This window comes from Podarcis gaigeae, assembly GCF_964106915.1.
Source record: "Podarcis gaigeae genome assembly, chromosome: 2".
NCBI classification, from domain to species: Eukaryota; Metazoa; Chordata; class Lepidosauria; order Squamata; family Lacertidae; genus Podarcis; species Podarcis gaigeae.
This window is the reverse complement of record NC_139679.1, coordinates 80,183,008-80,200,193: the sequence shown is the minus strand read 5'-3', so window position 1 is coordinate 80,200,193 and position 17,186 is coordinate 80,183,008. Positions and strand designations below refer to the sequence as shown.

The 17,186-nt window shown below is 39.5% G+C and overlaps 1 protein-coding gene and 2 long non-coding RNA genes across 4 annotated transcripts in view; 1 reads left to right on the top strand and 2 right to left on the bottom strand.

The window, feature by feature from the left end:
* NUP210 (nucleoporin 210) overlaps positions 1-17,186 on the top strand; it is a 95,012-nt gene that overhangs the window by 31,529 nt on the left and 46,297 nt on the right. The window contains exons 6-12 of the mRNA XM_083726897.1: positions 2,306-2,438; positions 2,997-3,155; positions 6,311-6,379; positions 7,609-7,715; positions 8,459-8,599; positions 11,401-11,538; positions 14,067-14,222. Coding sequence (XP_083583023.1) covers positions 2,306-2,438; positions 2,997-3,155; positions 6,311-6,379; positions 7,609-7,715; positions 8,459-8,599; positions 11,401-11,538; positions 14,067-14,222 — 903 coding nt within the window. The remainder of the gene's footprint in view (positions 1-2,305; positions 2,439-2,996; positions 3,156-6,310; positions 6,380-7,608; positions 7,716-8,458; positions 8,600-11,400; positions 11,539-14,066; positions 14,223-17,186) is intronic.
* Positions 9,390-14,147, bottom strand: LOC310838954. Its single transcript, XR_014561252.1, has 4 exons — positions 14,060-14,147; positions 11,910-12,079; positions 11,423-11,519; positions 9,390-9,996 (listed from the first exon to the last, which is right to left on the bottom strand). It is a non-coding gene; the product is annotated as an uncharacterized lncRNA (long non-coding RNA).
* LOC310838952 overlaps positions 14,230-17,186 on the bottom strand; it is a 28,329-nt gene continuing 25,372 nt past the window's right edge. For both annotated transcript variants that reach the window (XR_014561249.1, XR_014561250.1), the window contains 2 exons: positions 14,745-16,006; positions 14,230-14,415 (listed from right to left, as the gene is read on the bottom strand). This is a non-coding gene — a long non-coding RNA (uncharacterized lncRNA). The remainder of the gene's footprint in view (positions 14,416-14,744; positions 16,007-17,186) is intronic.

The following is a 17,186-nucleotide window of genomic DNA, read 5'->3' as shown; positions in this document are numbered from 1 at the left end:
AGTTGCTTAAGTTAACTTGCTGCATTCAGTTTTCTCTGACAAGTTGACATTCATTTCTTCCCCCAAAAGCACCAAGAAAATACTTTCAAGAAAAAGTAATTATAACCGCAGAATTGAATAATGTACACCTATTCTCAAAGGCAAAAACTAGACTTGGTACAAGAGATTTTTTCAACTGTTCAGGTAGATAACTTTTTTCTATTTTTTAAAAAACTAATGTTTTAAAAGACAGACCACTGTACTGGGAAAAACACCACAACATGTGACGTCTCTGTTCCTCAGGCAGCGAGAAGTTCCTGGGGCAATGCTTACCCTGACTTGCCTTCCTTTGAAAGGGAGATCAGTGGAGACATAAGAGTTTATGTGCAAATATACAAGTTGAGCAAAGGTGGAGACAGACAGCAAAGCACTTGTCTATAGCAACAGATCCCCCAAAGAGGGAGCTCTTGAAGTTACTTTTCAGAACTCAAAACTGCACATTCTTCATTAGATTACATTATTCTTGGAGCGGGGGGGGGGGGGGGGAGAGTTACCTGACTCCATCAGAACCCTCAAGGAAGATAAGACAGGTTAGCTATTCAGGCCCATTAGCCAAGCCATTTGCCTGAAAAAGGATGCATCTGGCACACCTGGCCTCTGACTCCTGAGGATGTTAAGCCCTGTTAAAACTCTGCTGTCCAAACCCCCAAATTTAACACCAAGACATACAAATAGAGGATTGCCAAACTATTGAAGTTTTTTTTAAAAAAAACAAAAGAACTTATCCTTCAGCAAACTCCAGTAGAACTTTATACATTTTGCTATCTATAGAGATTTTGCTATCTATAGAGTATTGACAAAATTATGTGCTTATGTGAGAAGATACTGTAAGCTTTAAAAAAAAGTTTTGGAGCAAGTTATTCTTACAAACAGGTCACATTCTGTATTTTACACAGTAGTGTATCGTGCAATCTTCTGTTTCCTGGTATGCAATAAAAAGGACTTGTGGAAATTGGATTTTCTCAATTCTTACCAAGAACCTCAGTTAAGTTGGAACTTTGTGCTTGCTCCAAGGTGTGGGAGATGAGAAAAATAGATGATTGATGATAGATAGATGATGATAGATGATGATAGATAGATAGATAGATAGATAGATAGATAGATAGATGATAGATAGATAGATAGATAGATAGATAGATAGATAGATAGATAGATGATAGATGATAGATAGATAGATAGATGATAGATAGATAGATAGATAGATAGATAGATAGATAGATAGATAGATAGATGATAGATAGATATAGATAGATGATAGATATAGATAGATAGATAGATAGATAGATAGATAGATAGATGATTTAGATAGATAGATGATTTAGATAGATAGATAGATAGATAGATAGATAGATAGATAGATAGATAGAGATAGATAGATAGACAGACAGACAGACAGACAGACAGACAGACAGACAGCAGCATGGTTATTTATTATTGCTTAATTCCACAACAAGCAAGGTAATATGTACATTTTGCAAGGCCAACTGGACTCAGTTGTAGCCAGCTCCTGGGACCCCTGAAATCTTGCACCTTACAAGCATTGGCAGAGCTATTAATTTGGGGATCTTTACTGGAGACAGTTGCATGCCTGATCACAACCGGTTGTACCTAAGTCCTACTCAGGCAGACCCAATAAAACTCCTGAACCTGAATTGGCCTAGGGCTTGCCGATCAGAAGGTCAGCGGTTCGAATCCCCGCGACGGGGTGAGCTTCCGTTGCTCAGTCCCTGCTCCTGCCAACCTAGCAATTCAAAAGCATGTCAAAGTGCAAGTAGATAAATATGCAGGAAGGTAAACGGTGTTTCCGTGTCCTGCTCTGGTTCGCCAGAAGCGGCTTAGTCATGCTGGCCACGTGACCCGGAAGCTGTACACCAGCTCCCTCGGCCAGTAAAGCGAGATGAGCGCTGCAACCCCAGAGTCATCCGCGACTGTACCTAACGGTCAGTGGTCCCTTTTCCTTTACCTTTATTAACTTCATAGGTCTACTCTAAGTAGCATTAGAAGGGTCTCTGCATACAGCCCACAAGCTCATAACACTACCTTAATTTGCTCCTATCCCTTCTGAAAGGGCAATGCAACCAGCTGTTATTTCAAAACAAAATGAGTGCTTTTCTTGCTTTACATTTTCCAAGTTTGTTTTTCAGTGAATGAAATTAAAACTTTACCATGAACCTAACTGTTTCTTTGGAAATCCCATTTGTGTGAGAGTTTTTAAACCTATATTCTCTCCCCCCCCCCCCGCCGCCTTTTCTTTTTTAACCTACAGAATGTACCTGCTGCTGAAGTCAGATTGTTTATTTTGGAAAACATCATTCTGAATCCAGCTTATGATATCTACCTACTTGTAGGAATGTCAGTGCAATATAAAGTTCAGAAAATAAGACAGGGGAAGATTACAGGTTTGTCTTTTTGTTTTTTCAAATGTTGATATTTTGTATTCAGCCATTCTCTGAGAAAGACTGGAATGCAGATATACCTGACAGAAATGATTACCACCTTTTATGTGTATCTATAGACCTGTACATATCCTCATTTAAGTCAAGAAGGGTGAAACGGAGACTGTGAGTTTCAGTTCACTGAGCCAAATTTTGACGCGTCATTTTAATATGCCATCTGGCAGACATTTCCTCCAAACTCCTGTGACAGGAAGGAAGGTTTCAGTTAGGCTACATCGTATCAACCTGAGTGTATTCCTACAAATACTATCCTCTGTGTGTGTCTATACAAAAGAACTCTCAGTAGTAGTATATGGATTTATACTTTTATCTGCTGCATAAACCAGTTTTAGTGAGTATAAGGTATTTCCTTCACTTGATTTGAGTTGCTGCTTCAATCCATTTTTCTTTTTATTTATCATAACAAATTTATTGATGACTCGATATTTTACACTGACAGGACTCCAAGGGTGACACCTTTACGCTCTCATTATTTCTTGTGTCTTCTTCCTATATGTACAGAATTAATAATGCCTTCCGATCAGTATGAACTGCAGCTTCAGAACAAAACACTCAGCCCTGGGGGAGATCCAGCCTGGGCTGTTGCCAAGTTGGATCAGGCAACATCCAGAGTTACTGCATTGCAGCGGGGACAGACGAACGTTGTACTTTGCCACAAAAATATCCTTTTTGAATAGCATCCTACTTGTTAGCCTTGAAGCTTGATGAAATTATAGATTTTGGCTCATGCAGCAGTTGGAGAACTAGCCACTATGACCTAGTTCGCATGTCGTGCTGGGTCAAACCTTGGATTAGCACAAATGCTGGAACATACAGGCTCCCAGATAGAAGCTCATAGCTGTGTCATGATGAACTAATTTAAGTTTTGGCTTAGCATGTGGTCTGAACCAAGGTTTGTGGCTAAGCAGTTTCCAGACTAACCACAAACTATAACCAAGGTTAGTTCAATGTGGTGCCTTCCATAGTTCCAGTTACAGGTTTCTGTAGAAGAAGAAGTATCTGAAGAAGTGCGCATGCACACAAAAGCTCATACCAATAACAAACTTAGTTGGTCTCTAAGGTCCTACTGGAAGGATTTTTTTTATTTTGTTTCGTCAAGGTTAATTCAAACATTGGCTTAGCTCACTACTTACAGCAGCATTGAGAATACATAGGGGGGTATCTTGTGCTTCTGTACAGTTGTGGCAACTGCAGCTGCAATGGCCTAGAACCCTTTAAAAACATGGTAACTGAAACGGAAGCTGTGTGAGCTAGACTTGGGTTGGGGTTTCATGCATTGGTTCCTTCAAGACTGGATTACTGCAATGCATTCTGTGTGGTACGTTCCTTGCACTTGATTTGGGTGCTGCAGTTGCAGAATTCTGTAGCACCATTGCTGTCAGAAGTAAGACCCTGATTTGTTACTGGGCCAAGTTCAAGATGTTACTGTTATCATATAAAGCCTTTAACAGCTTGGGACCAGTTTACTTGTGTGATTTCCTTTCTCTGTATATGCCGCCTTGACTGCTTCAATCTGCAAAACTGACACTGTTACAGGTGGCATGTAATACTTGTTCTGCACTTGTAAGAAATTGATATTTTAATATGGCAGCATTTCACTTTGGAATTTCTTGCCTGTTGACATCAGGCAGGTACCTTCACTATACTCTTTTCGGCGCCTGCTAAATCCAGTTTTGTTTAGGCAAGCCTATCCAGAAATGCAGAACGTTGACATATGCTTATCATTGATTATTCTTTTTGAAGGTTTTAAAAAGTAGCATTTTTAGTGATGATTGTATTTGTTTTATTACAGTCAAGTGATATATAAACTTTGCAAAATAAATAAATCTTTTTTTACAGTGGTTAGGCAAAATGCAACATAGTGTATGGAGCCATACAATCTTAAGTTGTTGCAAGCTGAGTATCACAATTCCCTCTCTGCTTTGTTTGTCAGCCTTAATTGCCATACAATGAAATGTAGTTCTACCTCCAGGAAATGCAGTTCATCTTGTGCCAAACATAAATATAATTATAAAAGGTATTAGTTTGATTCAGGTGGAACAGGAAACCATGATTCTCACTACAAGAGGAAGGCATGTAAAATGTCAGGCTCTTGCACTCACCCCTCCCACTACGGCAGCTGTGAGAAGCATCTACTTACACTTTTGTCCATACTAGTCTGCTGCATCCAGACTCCAGGAACTGTTTATTAAAACTCTTGTTAGGAAGATTATATGAGTATCAAGTCACCGGCTGCATTAACATATAATGCTAAACCATAGTTTAGTTTACAGGCATCCCCAACCTTTGGCCCTCCAGATGTTTTGGCCTACAGCTCCCATCATGCCTAGCTAACAGGACCAGGGGTCAGGGATGATGGGAATTGTAGTCCAAAACATCTGGAGGGCTGAAGGTTGGGGATGCCTGGTTTAATACTATGTGCATGTGCTATAGTGAGCTCATTTAAAGCACACAGAATGATTGAATTGCAGAGTTGGAAGCAACCCCAAGGGTCATCTAGTCCAACCCCCTGCAGTGCAAGAATCTTTTTGCCCAACATGGGGCTCGAACCCATGACCATGACATTAAGAGTTTCATGTTCTACCAACTGAGCTATCCCATGAACTCCCTCTTCCTTCTCCTTGTCCTGTGCAGCCAGGAGGATTTCATTGAAGATTAGTTTCATTTTTATGAAGGGCAGCATATCATGTTCTATGCAGTGCTCTTTTCCTAAAAAAATGTTTAGGGGTACTCTCATTTTGACTCAAGAAAATCGCTATTTTATAGTACAAATCAGGGGAAATAAATACAGTAAATGGACAAAAGGCCACCGTTGTGGATAGCAACGGAACTGAAGATTCACTGTGCTAGAGAAGAAACTAAAAATAAATAAATTTTCTTCTCCTGTTAGATTCACAAAATGTTTAGGGGTATGCGAACCCATGCGTCCCCCCAGAAAAAAGCACTGGTTCTATGAACTAGGAAAGTGGTAAATTGCAAAGCAAACTAACTTCAGACTATGGGTTATGAAGCTGACTTGTTTATCTAATAAGAGTTTGACCTAGGAATCTGAGTTTACAACAAGGCATGGGTAGGCAGACTAAAGCCCAGGGGCCAGATCCGGCCTGATTGCCTTCTGGATCTGGCCCATGGACAGTCAGGGAATTGCTGCATGGATCTGATTCTGATCGTTCAGGCAGCACCATCCCCCCCCCATACACCGCAGCAGCACCTCCTCCCTCCCTCCTTTTGGCTTCTCCCCGCCCTGCCTAGAGGAGGAAGGGGGCTGGGCTTTGTTGGTGCCAGCCCCTCTCCAGAGCCCTTTCACACACCGCTCATCATTCCTCTGCCGCCGCCACAGCCCCTGCCACTCACAAGACACAGGAGCCACAGTTGGCTGAGCGCCCCTCTCAAATGGCCGCCATTTAAAGCAGCCCCACTCCAGAGCCCTTTTGCATGCCGCTCATCATCCCTCGTTCATTCCCCCCCCCAATATAGTCTGGCCCCCCACAAGGTCTGAGGGACAGTGGACCAGCCCCCTGCTAAAAAGAATTGCCAACCCCTGCAACAAGGCAACAAAGTGAAAGTAAACTTCAACTAAGTATTTTGCATGGCTGCCTGGGAGGAAGAGGGATTCCTGAGCCTGAGTTCAGGCGCACTTCAGTTCATTCATGCAGCATTAGATCACAGTGTAGTGTCATATGCAAACATAGCCCACTGTGTGTTCTTTATGATGGAGTTATTCTCCTCATTAGTTTCAGTTAAGGAAGAAATTCCTTGTAACTTACTGTGCTGCTAAACTGTATCAGAATCTCTTGACCTTGACCAGTTTCCAAGCATTTCTATGAAAGGTGCTTCCAAATTACCAAATGGCACCATTTACGTTGTAGACCCTGGATACTTAGGTGAGTACTAGATGTTCAATCAAATGAATCTGTCAGTTTTGTCTTGTTAATTTTTGGGGAAAATAAATAACTTCTTTCGGCTTCGGCTGGGGAGGGCGGGATATAAATAAAAAATATTAATTTATTTTTATTTTTATTACTATTATAGCTATAATAACTTAATGTGTCCATTTATATTACAGTATGTTGATGTGTTTTTAATATAATTCATGTCTATGGTTGACTGATGAGTGGCCTTTAAATTTGCGTGGCCATAATTATAGCCTACTAGTTCAAACTTTCAAATATCTCATGTTCATTAGATTTGCAAATTTGTGAATGGTTAAACATTGTGCTTATCATATGCAAAGCCATGAGTTTACGTGCCTCTTATTAATCTGTGGTTCCAAGCCCTTTCTCCACTTTTCTTTAAATGTCCTTTCCCTGTTTCCAAGCATTTCTCTGGGCCACAGAAAGTACTCTTGCCTATTATCTTTGCTTGAAGCTCTTATGTTTCTAGCTATAATACACACACACACACACACACACACACACACACACGGTAGAGAGAGAGAGAGAGAGAGAGAGAGATAGATAGATGATAGATGATAGATAGATAGATAGATAGATAGATAGATAGATAGATAGATAGATGATAGATAGATAGATAGAGATAGATGATAGATAGATAGATAGATAGATAGATAGATAGATAGATAGATAGATAGATTACAGTTACAGGGAACCAGGCAGAGGGCCTTCTTGGTAGTGGCACCCACCCTGTGGAATGCTCTCCCACCAGATGTCAAAGAGAACAACAACTACCAGACTTTTAGACGACATCTGAAGGCAGCCCTGTTTAGGGAAGCTTTTAATGTTTAATAGGTTATTGTATTTTAGTGTTCTGTTTGAAGCCGCCCAGAGTGGCTGGGGAAACCCAGCCAGATGGGCAGGGTATAAATAAATAAATTATTGTTATTATTATTATTGATAGATAGTTGCAGATCAGGGAGCCCTTTGGGACTGACAAGTAAAGTAATAATTATTTACTTAATTATTTTTCTACAGTCGCAGAATGTGATTGTTGCTTAATTTTTTTTGTGTAAAACTCTAGTGCCCTGGCTGAATATTAGAAGCCTCTTATTAACAATATAAGAGTATTTTATTTTATTGAAAATATGATTCTGATAACCCTTTATCAGATATGTATTTCTGTAAAGTATGATTTTCATTGCTTTTCTACTTTATAGGATTTTCAATTCATCCTGCTGATAGGTGGGTCTTGGAAACAGAGAGGCTCTATGAAATCACTGTTGATGTGTATGATAAATCAAGTAATAAGGTGCACTTATCGGATGTAAGTGAAATATGGGCATACATTTTCTCTTAAATGTGTTTGAATACCTGAATAAGAATCCACACACAAAGAGTGGGCTCATAGAGGTTAATGGCGAGGGCTAACTTAGGTCTCTTAATTTCTTTTTTTTTAAATATATATTTTTATTAGTTTTCCATTACAAAACAAAATTATACACTCCATACATCTTAATTACATCTTATTTCTCTTTTTTTACTTCCCTCAATTTGTCTGCCAATCCTTCATATTTTAACTTTTTACACATTTCTAGCTTATTGTTTATAATATTACTGTAAACTTCATCCCATTTTTAATACTTATTATAACATCCTCCCATCACAGCACTTCATTAAAACTTACAAACGTAATTTGGTTATCACTTAATTTTTGCAAATATTGAATAAATTTTCCCCAGTCTTCTGTAAATCTTTGATCTTGTCGATTTTGGATCCTTCCTGTTATTCTGTCCAATTCTGCATAGCACCTTAAAGACCAACTAAGACCACTTCCCATGCCCCAGCCCACAGCATTGCCAGAGATCCCCAGGATTGTGCAGAGAGGGCACAGTGAACTATAGGCAGCCGAAGGTGTTAGGAAAGCCTTGCTTTGTGAATGAAGTTCAGCTCAATCTTTCCTAGATCTATTATAGTACTTCTATGTCATATATTCATTTGTGTTTTATTCAGAGTACCGGTACATCCTCTTATGTCCAAGTAATTACACTTATCCTTTTTAAATTTCAGAATCTCAGAATTGATATTTCCTGGCCAAAAGCATACTTCAAGGTTCTTCAGTCCTCTCCAAATGGTTCATATCATCATGTGAAAGCGATAAAGGAGGGACACACCATTATAAGTGCTTCTTTAACATCTGTTGTAGATCAGGTATGTCTGTTGAAAGAGGAAAATTTTGTCTTGCATTTGTTTAAAGCTGAATCCTTGAACCTGAATGGTATCTTAAGAGCAAATATGATACATTGAAGTTCAACAAAGTCAAGGGGGAGTGGGAATTAACCTGTTTTAATAGAAACAGAGGACTCTTTACAACTATAAGCACATCTATTTGAAAATAAGTTCCATTGATTTCAGTAGAATTTCATTTCAAGTAATTGTCTTCACAATCACAAACAATCACAATCACAAACTGACTACATATCCCTAGAACCATTAATTTGAAGCAACTCAGTTGGACATTTTTGATCACTGGGGCTTTTTTCTAAGTAGTGTATTCAAGTAGTAAAGCTTTTTCTGAACTGTACTGTTTCATGTTATAGATATGAGTTGTTCAGCCATGATGAAAAAGCCCACTGTATACAAAGGAAAATAATGTGTTTGGGAGCAGACTAGGCTGCCTCTATTTGTTAACCTGACTCTTTTGTATATGCTTGAAGTTAGGGGCTTTCCCTCTCCTACAGGGAGCATTCAGACATCCTAGGCAGGACAGTCCGGTAAAACCTTTACCAAACAATTAAGTGGAATGTTTCAATTGGGCTTCAATAATTTCCAAAACATGAGGATAAGCTGTAGAGCTAACTTCCTATAGACTGGCCCCAATTTGCAAGTTTTGTAGCCCTTCCTGTGTCTTTTTGATTACTGAAGACAAATGGGGTAGGAAGGAACAGTCCTATGTTCACACACACTATATATATATATAAACAATTTAAAATAATCTTTCCACGGTTCATTTTACATATCATAAATCCCTGCATATTTTACAAAAACTGTACCATTATTGCATTCATCAAAACTTGCTTACACTGTTGAATTTATCTTAATGCTGCCAGTGTTTTCAGCTGTATACAATTATTTCCCATATATTCAATAAACATTTCCCAGTCTTTTTTAAACGTATGTTCTTCTTGTTCTCTTATTCTATATGTTAAGCCTGCAGGTTGTGCATATTCTGTCAATTTAAGTTGCCATTCCTCTTTAGTTGGGACATCGCTCATTTTCCATTTTGGGGCTAACAAAACACGGGCTGCAGAGGTAGCATACATAGATAACCTTTTCTGACACATGGGAATATCAGTTTGAATTATCCCCAACAGAAAGGACTCTGGGTTTTTTGGGGGGGTGGGGAGTACTTTTAATCATTTTTTTTCAATAGTGTTGACAATTATTTCTTAACAATCTGGCACCTGTTGGTCCTGAAGCTGCTGTAGAAGCAAGAGGCTTTTGCAGTTACTCCTGGAATGAGTGAAGCCTGGCAAGTTTCTTCAATGTTCAGTTATATGCTTCGCTGGCACGAAGGAGAGGGCAGGGCTGTGAGGTTTTCTTCATACCTAGCCAACATGGGTATCAAAAGGAAATGTTATAATAGTATACAGTAATTAAATCTGCAACATTCCTATAGACCACTGGTGACTGAGTCCCTGCTATCAGTCTGGATGTGCAAAGTACCCCAAGGATATAACACCATGCCAAAGTTTTGAGTGCCCCCATAACCAACACCATTGATTCCAGAATATCTTGTTAGCAACCTCCCATAGGAAATAATGCTTCTGTGACTAATGAGAAGTTGCTGCTCAAGGCTGCAGATCTTGGCAGCCCTGGATAGTTGCAAGCTGATTTACTTGGGATAATTGTCTAGGGAATTGTTTCTTGACTTAGAAAGTAATTGCCGGTATGGAGTTCAGAAAAACCCATTAATGGGAACAGATAGACAGCTTCTATTTTGAAATATACTTCTTTCTGGTTTAAAGTTTAGTGGATGTGGTCTTATCCAAGCGTGGAAAGTGATGCATAGTTTAATAAGGAGCCTGACTTACTTTATAATGCTGTTGTAAGGATTACAACTAGGTCACATATGTGAATTTAAAAGTACTATTAAAGTGTTTATACTAATGTAGTAGTAGTAGTAGTAGTAGTAGTAATAGTAGTAGTAGGAAATACTAAGTGGTTTTTTTTCACAATTAACTTTATTGTGAGCAACGTGTCTTTGGTTAACAATAGTAATTGTTATATACTGTAAATTAGCCATTGCTTTTTGGGTAACTGTAGAGCATATCCAACTGAGTTACTTAGAGTAGACCCAATGAAATCAATGGATGCAAGATTCATTAATTTCACTGAATCCACTCTGAATATACCGTAACTACTGTTTCGATATTGGAAACAACCTTATGATCCTAACATTACTTGCTTGGAGTTGAAAGGAGCCCCCAGAATGTAGTAAGCCCTTTGGACCAGAACCCATATCCTCAGGTTATCAATATCATACATTTCTAATACATATATGTTGACAAAAATGTGCTCTGCAACAAAATTAGAAGGCCACTCTCTGTATCAGCTTCTTAGCCCGTGTATATATTTTTATTACTACTATTAAAAGACACTACAGTGCACCTTTCAGTAATATTCTCTGGGTAACTATAGATTAAAACAGTAAAACACCTTAGCAAAATAGTAATAAGCACACAGCCTTTAAAAGGGGGAAATAAAGAGGTCTTTGCCTGGTGCTGAAAGTACATTAAATTGAGTGCCAGCTAAGATGGCCACCTATGTAACTTCAGAGACAGGAAGACATGGAGAAGTGTCTCCAGTGTATGTGATGATGCAGAAGTTCATGAACATGTCAAAAATGAAATAAGCATCCCGAAGTTCCCCCCGGCATTTCATCTTTTTAAGATTCAGACAGACTTTGTCAAATAAACAAAGTTTAATTAGTGCATAATTTATTTTAATAGGATGGAGGTGTTCACACACTACCTGTTCCTGTACAGAATCAGCAAGAAGTAGACATTTATGTTCCCATTACTTTATCACCAAGCATTTTGACGTTTCCATGGCAGCCGAAAGCTGGAGCCTATCAGTACACAATAAAGGTAAGAGCTGAAAGCCATCTAAATGCAGAAAACAGTCCGCCTCGCTATTGGGTACTTGATGACTCTATTGTACGTTATTAACTTTTGAGGCTGCAACCCTCTTTCTTTTAGAAAATGGAATTTCGTTACTCTTCTGCTGCAATTTGACACCTGCTGCTTCCAGAACTGCATTTTGTTTTATGGCACACTCTTATGATTAAGGAGCCTTCCTTTTAAAGTAGGTATGATTGCAGAACATAACCTGTGGTGGTAGAAAATAACAAATGGAAAACAAATAAAAATTCTTATGGTTTATGGCAGGTAGGTTCCATAAGTTAGGAGCTTTGTTGACTGCCGAGAAGATAGCCAGAGCAGCACTTGCACCGACATACTTCACTTCCTCTGTTTCATCCACCATTGCAATAACATTGCTGTTGGGAGGCAAAGGCCACGGCTTTATTTATAGTAGATCTTCCAACCATGACTCTTCTTCTGCACTTTTCATGCTTTCTCAGTTTCCAGCGAATAAGGTTAACCAGAAGCATCTTTTCTTTGAACTTTCCTGGGAAAAACAAATTCTGTTACGCAAGCTTTTTTTTTTGGCTTTGTTTACAGGTAACTCAGTTAAGGGTGTCAGAGCTCTTCAGATCTCTTACAAAGATTTTCGTCCTCTTTGTATGAGAAATGGTTTAACTTGAAAAGAGGCATCTATGTGAAGCATACTTTAAGAATGAATGCCAAGCTGTGTGAGTTTCTGACATGTAAAAATACAGAAGTCTTAGTTAAGCAATCTGATTGGAAGAGTTTGGATTTGATATCCCACTTTATCACTATCCTAAGGAGTCTCAAAGCGGCTAACATTCTCCTTTCCCTTCCTCCCCCACAACAAACACTCTGTGAGGTGAGTGGGACTGAGAGACTTCAAAGAAGTGTGACTGGCCCAAGGTCACCCAGCAGCTGCAGGTGGAGGAGCGGAGACGGGAACCCGGTTACCCAGATTACGAGACTCTTAACCACTACACCACACTGGCTCTCCAGTGAGAGAAAGAAATTTAAGTTATGGGGCTGAATCTAGATTTTTGCTTTCGCGGGTAGGAGCATCTGTTGAACAAAGCTCTACGCAGTGGATGCTCCTGCTGGTGTGCGCGTATGGTTTGTGCTTCTGTTAATTCAACCCCCTCCCCTCCGAATGTGAGAGGTGGTGCAGTGGGGACAGAATGTATTAGAACTCAGTCCAACTCCAGAAGGGTATGGGAGATGTGTGGTGGTGATCATCCCCTATTTAGAAATGTTTATTTGGGCAGTTTGGCCTGTGAAAGTGAAATTCTTTCCTGGGATTTTTAAATTTGTGTTTCTGCTTAGAATAATTCTAAACAAATCATTTATGATAATTTGAGAAACTCTCCTGCATGTGCAACCTCTCTGCATGTGGAGAGTAATCTGACCAGTGGAGAAGATGAGTGGGAAGGAATTCTGCATGTGGAAGAGTGTGGGTAATTTACAGTGCCCTTATTGGGTTTTCTTTCCTCGTTGCCAGAATTTATAACACATATCAGACTGCTATTGACGATATTCTACTTATGGCAGTGGGTTTTTTATAGAGCTGAAACAGATGGTATACATCTCTGATATGCATAGCATACAGAGCTATCCCGTCACTTGATCAGTGAGGTCATACATCTCTCCATAGTTTACACGCTATAAAAACAGAGTACTGTAAATGCATCTTCTTGTTCAAGCCACAAACACAAAATTTACCTAGCAGTTTTGATTTTAGGAAAGGACTTAGGGCTGATGACATGCATTTTCAGCTACTGAGTCCTTTGAAAGACTAAGGGTGTTACAGGCCAAAGTATTCAGACCTTTGTAAGAAGCATGGTGAAAACTGGCGCTCTTCATTGTTGTCAGCGGCTGACTTCTGATGAATTTCGGAAGCAATGTATATACACAGCTAACCTCCCCTTAAGACTAAAAATAAAGACATGATGACAGCAAGAAATCAATTTTCTGTGCCCCCTTTTGCCATTAATACTTTTCAGAAATTCCCATTGGTAGAAAAACACTTTCAGCAGTACACAGGTTAGCTGCACTGAGACTTGAAATCATTCAGTTGGCTGTCTCCGGCTTTCAGTAAAACGGAATTAATCGGAGTTCTTCAGAACGCAGCAATGCTATATGCTGGGCCTCTTGTGTGCTGACTTGTGAAATGATATGCTGACTACTGGCACTATTAATCACTGAGGTATCTCTCGGTATCAAAAATTTTGCCGGCGATAGAGAACCAGAGGGAGAGAGGTGTCTGTGGCCATTATAACTATGAATGAAACATCTTTGTGTAAGGAAATGAGATTAAAATGCAGCAGAGTGTGGATCCCTGATGTTTCTAGTTTAGCGGAAGAGTGTTTCTATCCATGAATGTCTGGCTAGCAGTTCAAGGCTAGGCTATTCTAATCTATTAGAGTAATTTGCAGAATGGGTAACTTAGAGGTATATATGAGAACAAGTAATAAAATGAATATTTTTTTATGTTTTTTTCATTTACCGTCTAGGCTCATGGTGGAAGTGGTAATTTTTCTTGGTCCTCATCTAACCAAAACATTGCTACAGTAACAGTCAAGGGAGTAATGACCACTGGAAATGAAATTGGTGTCAGTATTATACGTGCCAGTGACGTTCAGAATTCATTGCATTACGGGGAAATGAAGGCAAGTAATACTTATTTTGCTTTTCCTTCCAAGAAGGGTCTTATCAGAATCTGCAGAGAAGGCACACTGTGCTATCAGTCATGAAGCAGAAGAGTTCATGTCTCTTTCTGTGCCTAGGGAATTCTACTTGTGGGGCTTCAGAGCAGACAGGAAATGTTGAACATCCTTTTGCTTCTCTCACAAGAGGGTTTCCCTAGATGAATTATTTATGTTTGTTAAATACTGCAGAAGCAGCTTTTCATACATATGGAGAACGAGACAAGTGGGGAAAACAGGATAAAATGCACAGGATGACTGAGGCATGCCCCCTCTTACTACTGGCTAATTTTCTTATTTTTAAAGAAAACTCTAGCACTTGGAGATTTAGGGAAGTTAAACAGGAAAAAGGTTTCATTTTACAACAAAATTGGTAAAACAAAAGATTTGCCAGGAGGTAGAATCATTTCAAGAAATTGTTAACTAATGTTTATATAACAATTCAGTGGATGCTATGGATTTCTAAACAAGATGGCAAATACATACCATATTTTAATTCCTTAAACTACTTGCATAAGTTTTGCAGCTAAGGTCTTAATCCTTGAGTCCTGAGACAAGGTGGTACTTTGTCAGTTTCCCAGTCTTCTATAAATCTCGTTCCTGAGGCTCTTCTACTAGTATAGCAGACTAAGGGATCACCACACCCCTCCTAATGGGTTTGGAATTATTCCTCTCTCTTTCCAGAAGATCTTTTTCCTTCTTCCTGAAATGAGACCAAAGGAGAGTGTTTCCTCACAACTCTACTTCTCCTTTTTCAAATTCAGCTTCCCAGTTCTCACTTCTCTGTATACTCTTTAGTCACTATCTTTTAAGTTCAGAGACTTCTTTCTCTGGCTATAGATACTTTCCTCAGGGTGCATTTTACACAAAGCTCAGAGGCTATTCTCCTATCCAGCTGAACGCCAACTCCCAGCTGCTTTTCTTTTTCTCTCACAAAGTGCTGTCTCCACTCCCCTCTGGATAGCTGTACCTGCTGCCAACTCTGCAAGCTACACCACTCTGGGGAAATTTCACAGCACTGCATCACTAAATTCTGGTCTACCTGAGATTTCCGTCACAATGACCAACATTTTAATTTTGGTTCCTTTTTAAATTGCTAAAGGTGAATAATGCTCTCCTTTATCCCTTGTCATCTGGCTAAATGCTAACACCCTACAGATGTAGAGAACCGCAGAAAGATTTGAAGACACGTGTTAAAACCTCCACTTCCTACAAACCTTCTAGAAAGATTGGATTGGTGAAATTCAGGTTCCAAGACACAAAATTGACTTACCTGAAATAGTCTTTAGCCAGAAAAGGAAGAAGGAGGCTTCTAAATAAGTTTTCCAAATTATCTGTTCTCCCCCCAAAGTGAAATTGCAAACATTTTAAACTCCTGGAGAGCCAATTTTCAGCTACAATTATATATAATGACTGATCCATAGTTCATGCAGATTTCTGCACACTCACCTGTCAAACAGATGGTTAACCACACTTCTCACCTGTTGTGATTCTGGATTTAATTTCCCCTCTTCCTCCTAGTTTTTCAAATAGATGATTGGCACCATCAGAGCTTACCATATTTAACAACTGTAAAGAGGTGCATGTGCAAACCTAATCTAGTATGAATAGGAATACATGCAGAGCCAGGTGCTGAATGTGTTGTATGTTTGGGAGGGGTAAATCTGGGTGATTGTGGACCCAGGCTAGTAAGCAGACAGGAACTAATTAGCAGGTACCAGGCCAATTGTTTCAGTCAAACTGTATAGCTGTAAACCAGAGAGAGAGAAAACTTTATACAGTACAAAGTTCCTAAAATGCTCATTCAAAAATACAGTAAGAAATGTCTGCCCCACCTTACTAAAAACTGAGAACTACAGTAGAGGCTAACTTAACAACCAATAGCCTGGGTAAATCATGTCTTGGTCTGGTGCCCCCAAACTGACAGTGATGGTGCAAGACACATATCCCTGCGGAGAGCATTCCACAGATGGAGAGCCCCGCTGAAAAAACCTGTTGTTTTGTAGCCACCTTCCAGACCTCCCTAGGAAGAGATACATGGAGAAGGTCCTCTGATGAAGATCTCTGAGTCTGAGCTGGTTCATGTGGAGAGAGGTGTTCCTTGAGGCATCTTTAGCCACGTAAGATTTCATAGGTGAAACCAGCACTTTGAATTGAGCTCAGAAACTAAACAGTAGCCAGTGCAATTGGGCCAGAATTGGTGTAATATGTTCAGACCTTCTGGTCCCAGTCCGTAATCTCACAGCTGAATTCTGTACTATTTGTAGTTTCTGAGCTGGCTTCAAAGACATCCCCACATACACAATTGCACTGTCTTTAATAGCACAAGCAAAGCCCGACTTCTAAGATCAGCCAGGTATTATATGTGCCCAACCTGACTCTCTAGAGCCTGTGTACTTAAGAATATAGAGATACGGTTTCATTTGGACTACTGTGCTTATGTCAGATAGATGGTACCACCTGGACCAGTTATAATGCAACAACTAATGGAGAGGAATCTGGTTAAAGAGCCACTGCCTGCTATTTTAGTCAAGAGCTATTGGAATCCTGCCAAGTTCACATTGCATGTTTGTTTTCTAAAAGCCCTTTTGCTAGGGTGCATTTCCCAGGAACATAGTGACTGTTCCAGAGCGAAAAGCCATTTACTAGACAGTCACTCTTGGTATGAAAGTAATATGTGTTGCAGGAAATATATTTCTAAGCAAGTTTTGTTCAATAGAACTGTTCTAGAAGTTGCATCTGCAGTGCCTATGGTATATGTAACCGCTTGTTTTCAATCTGTTTTAAGCAGTCTGTCTGCCCTTTCAAAAATAATTTAAATGGACATTAAACACGGCAGTTTAAATATTAAGTTGCAGTGTTATCCTGCTTGATAACCTACTACTAAAGTTAGATGGAGGTTTGTTATGCAGTCTTACACTGTGTGTA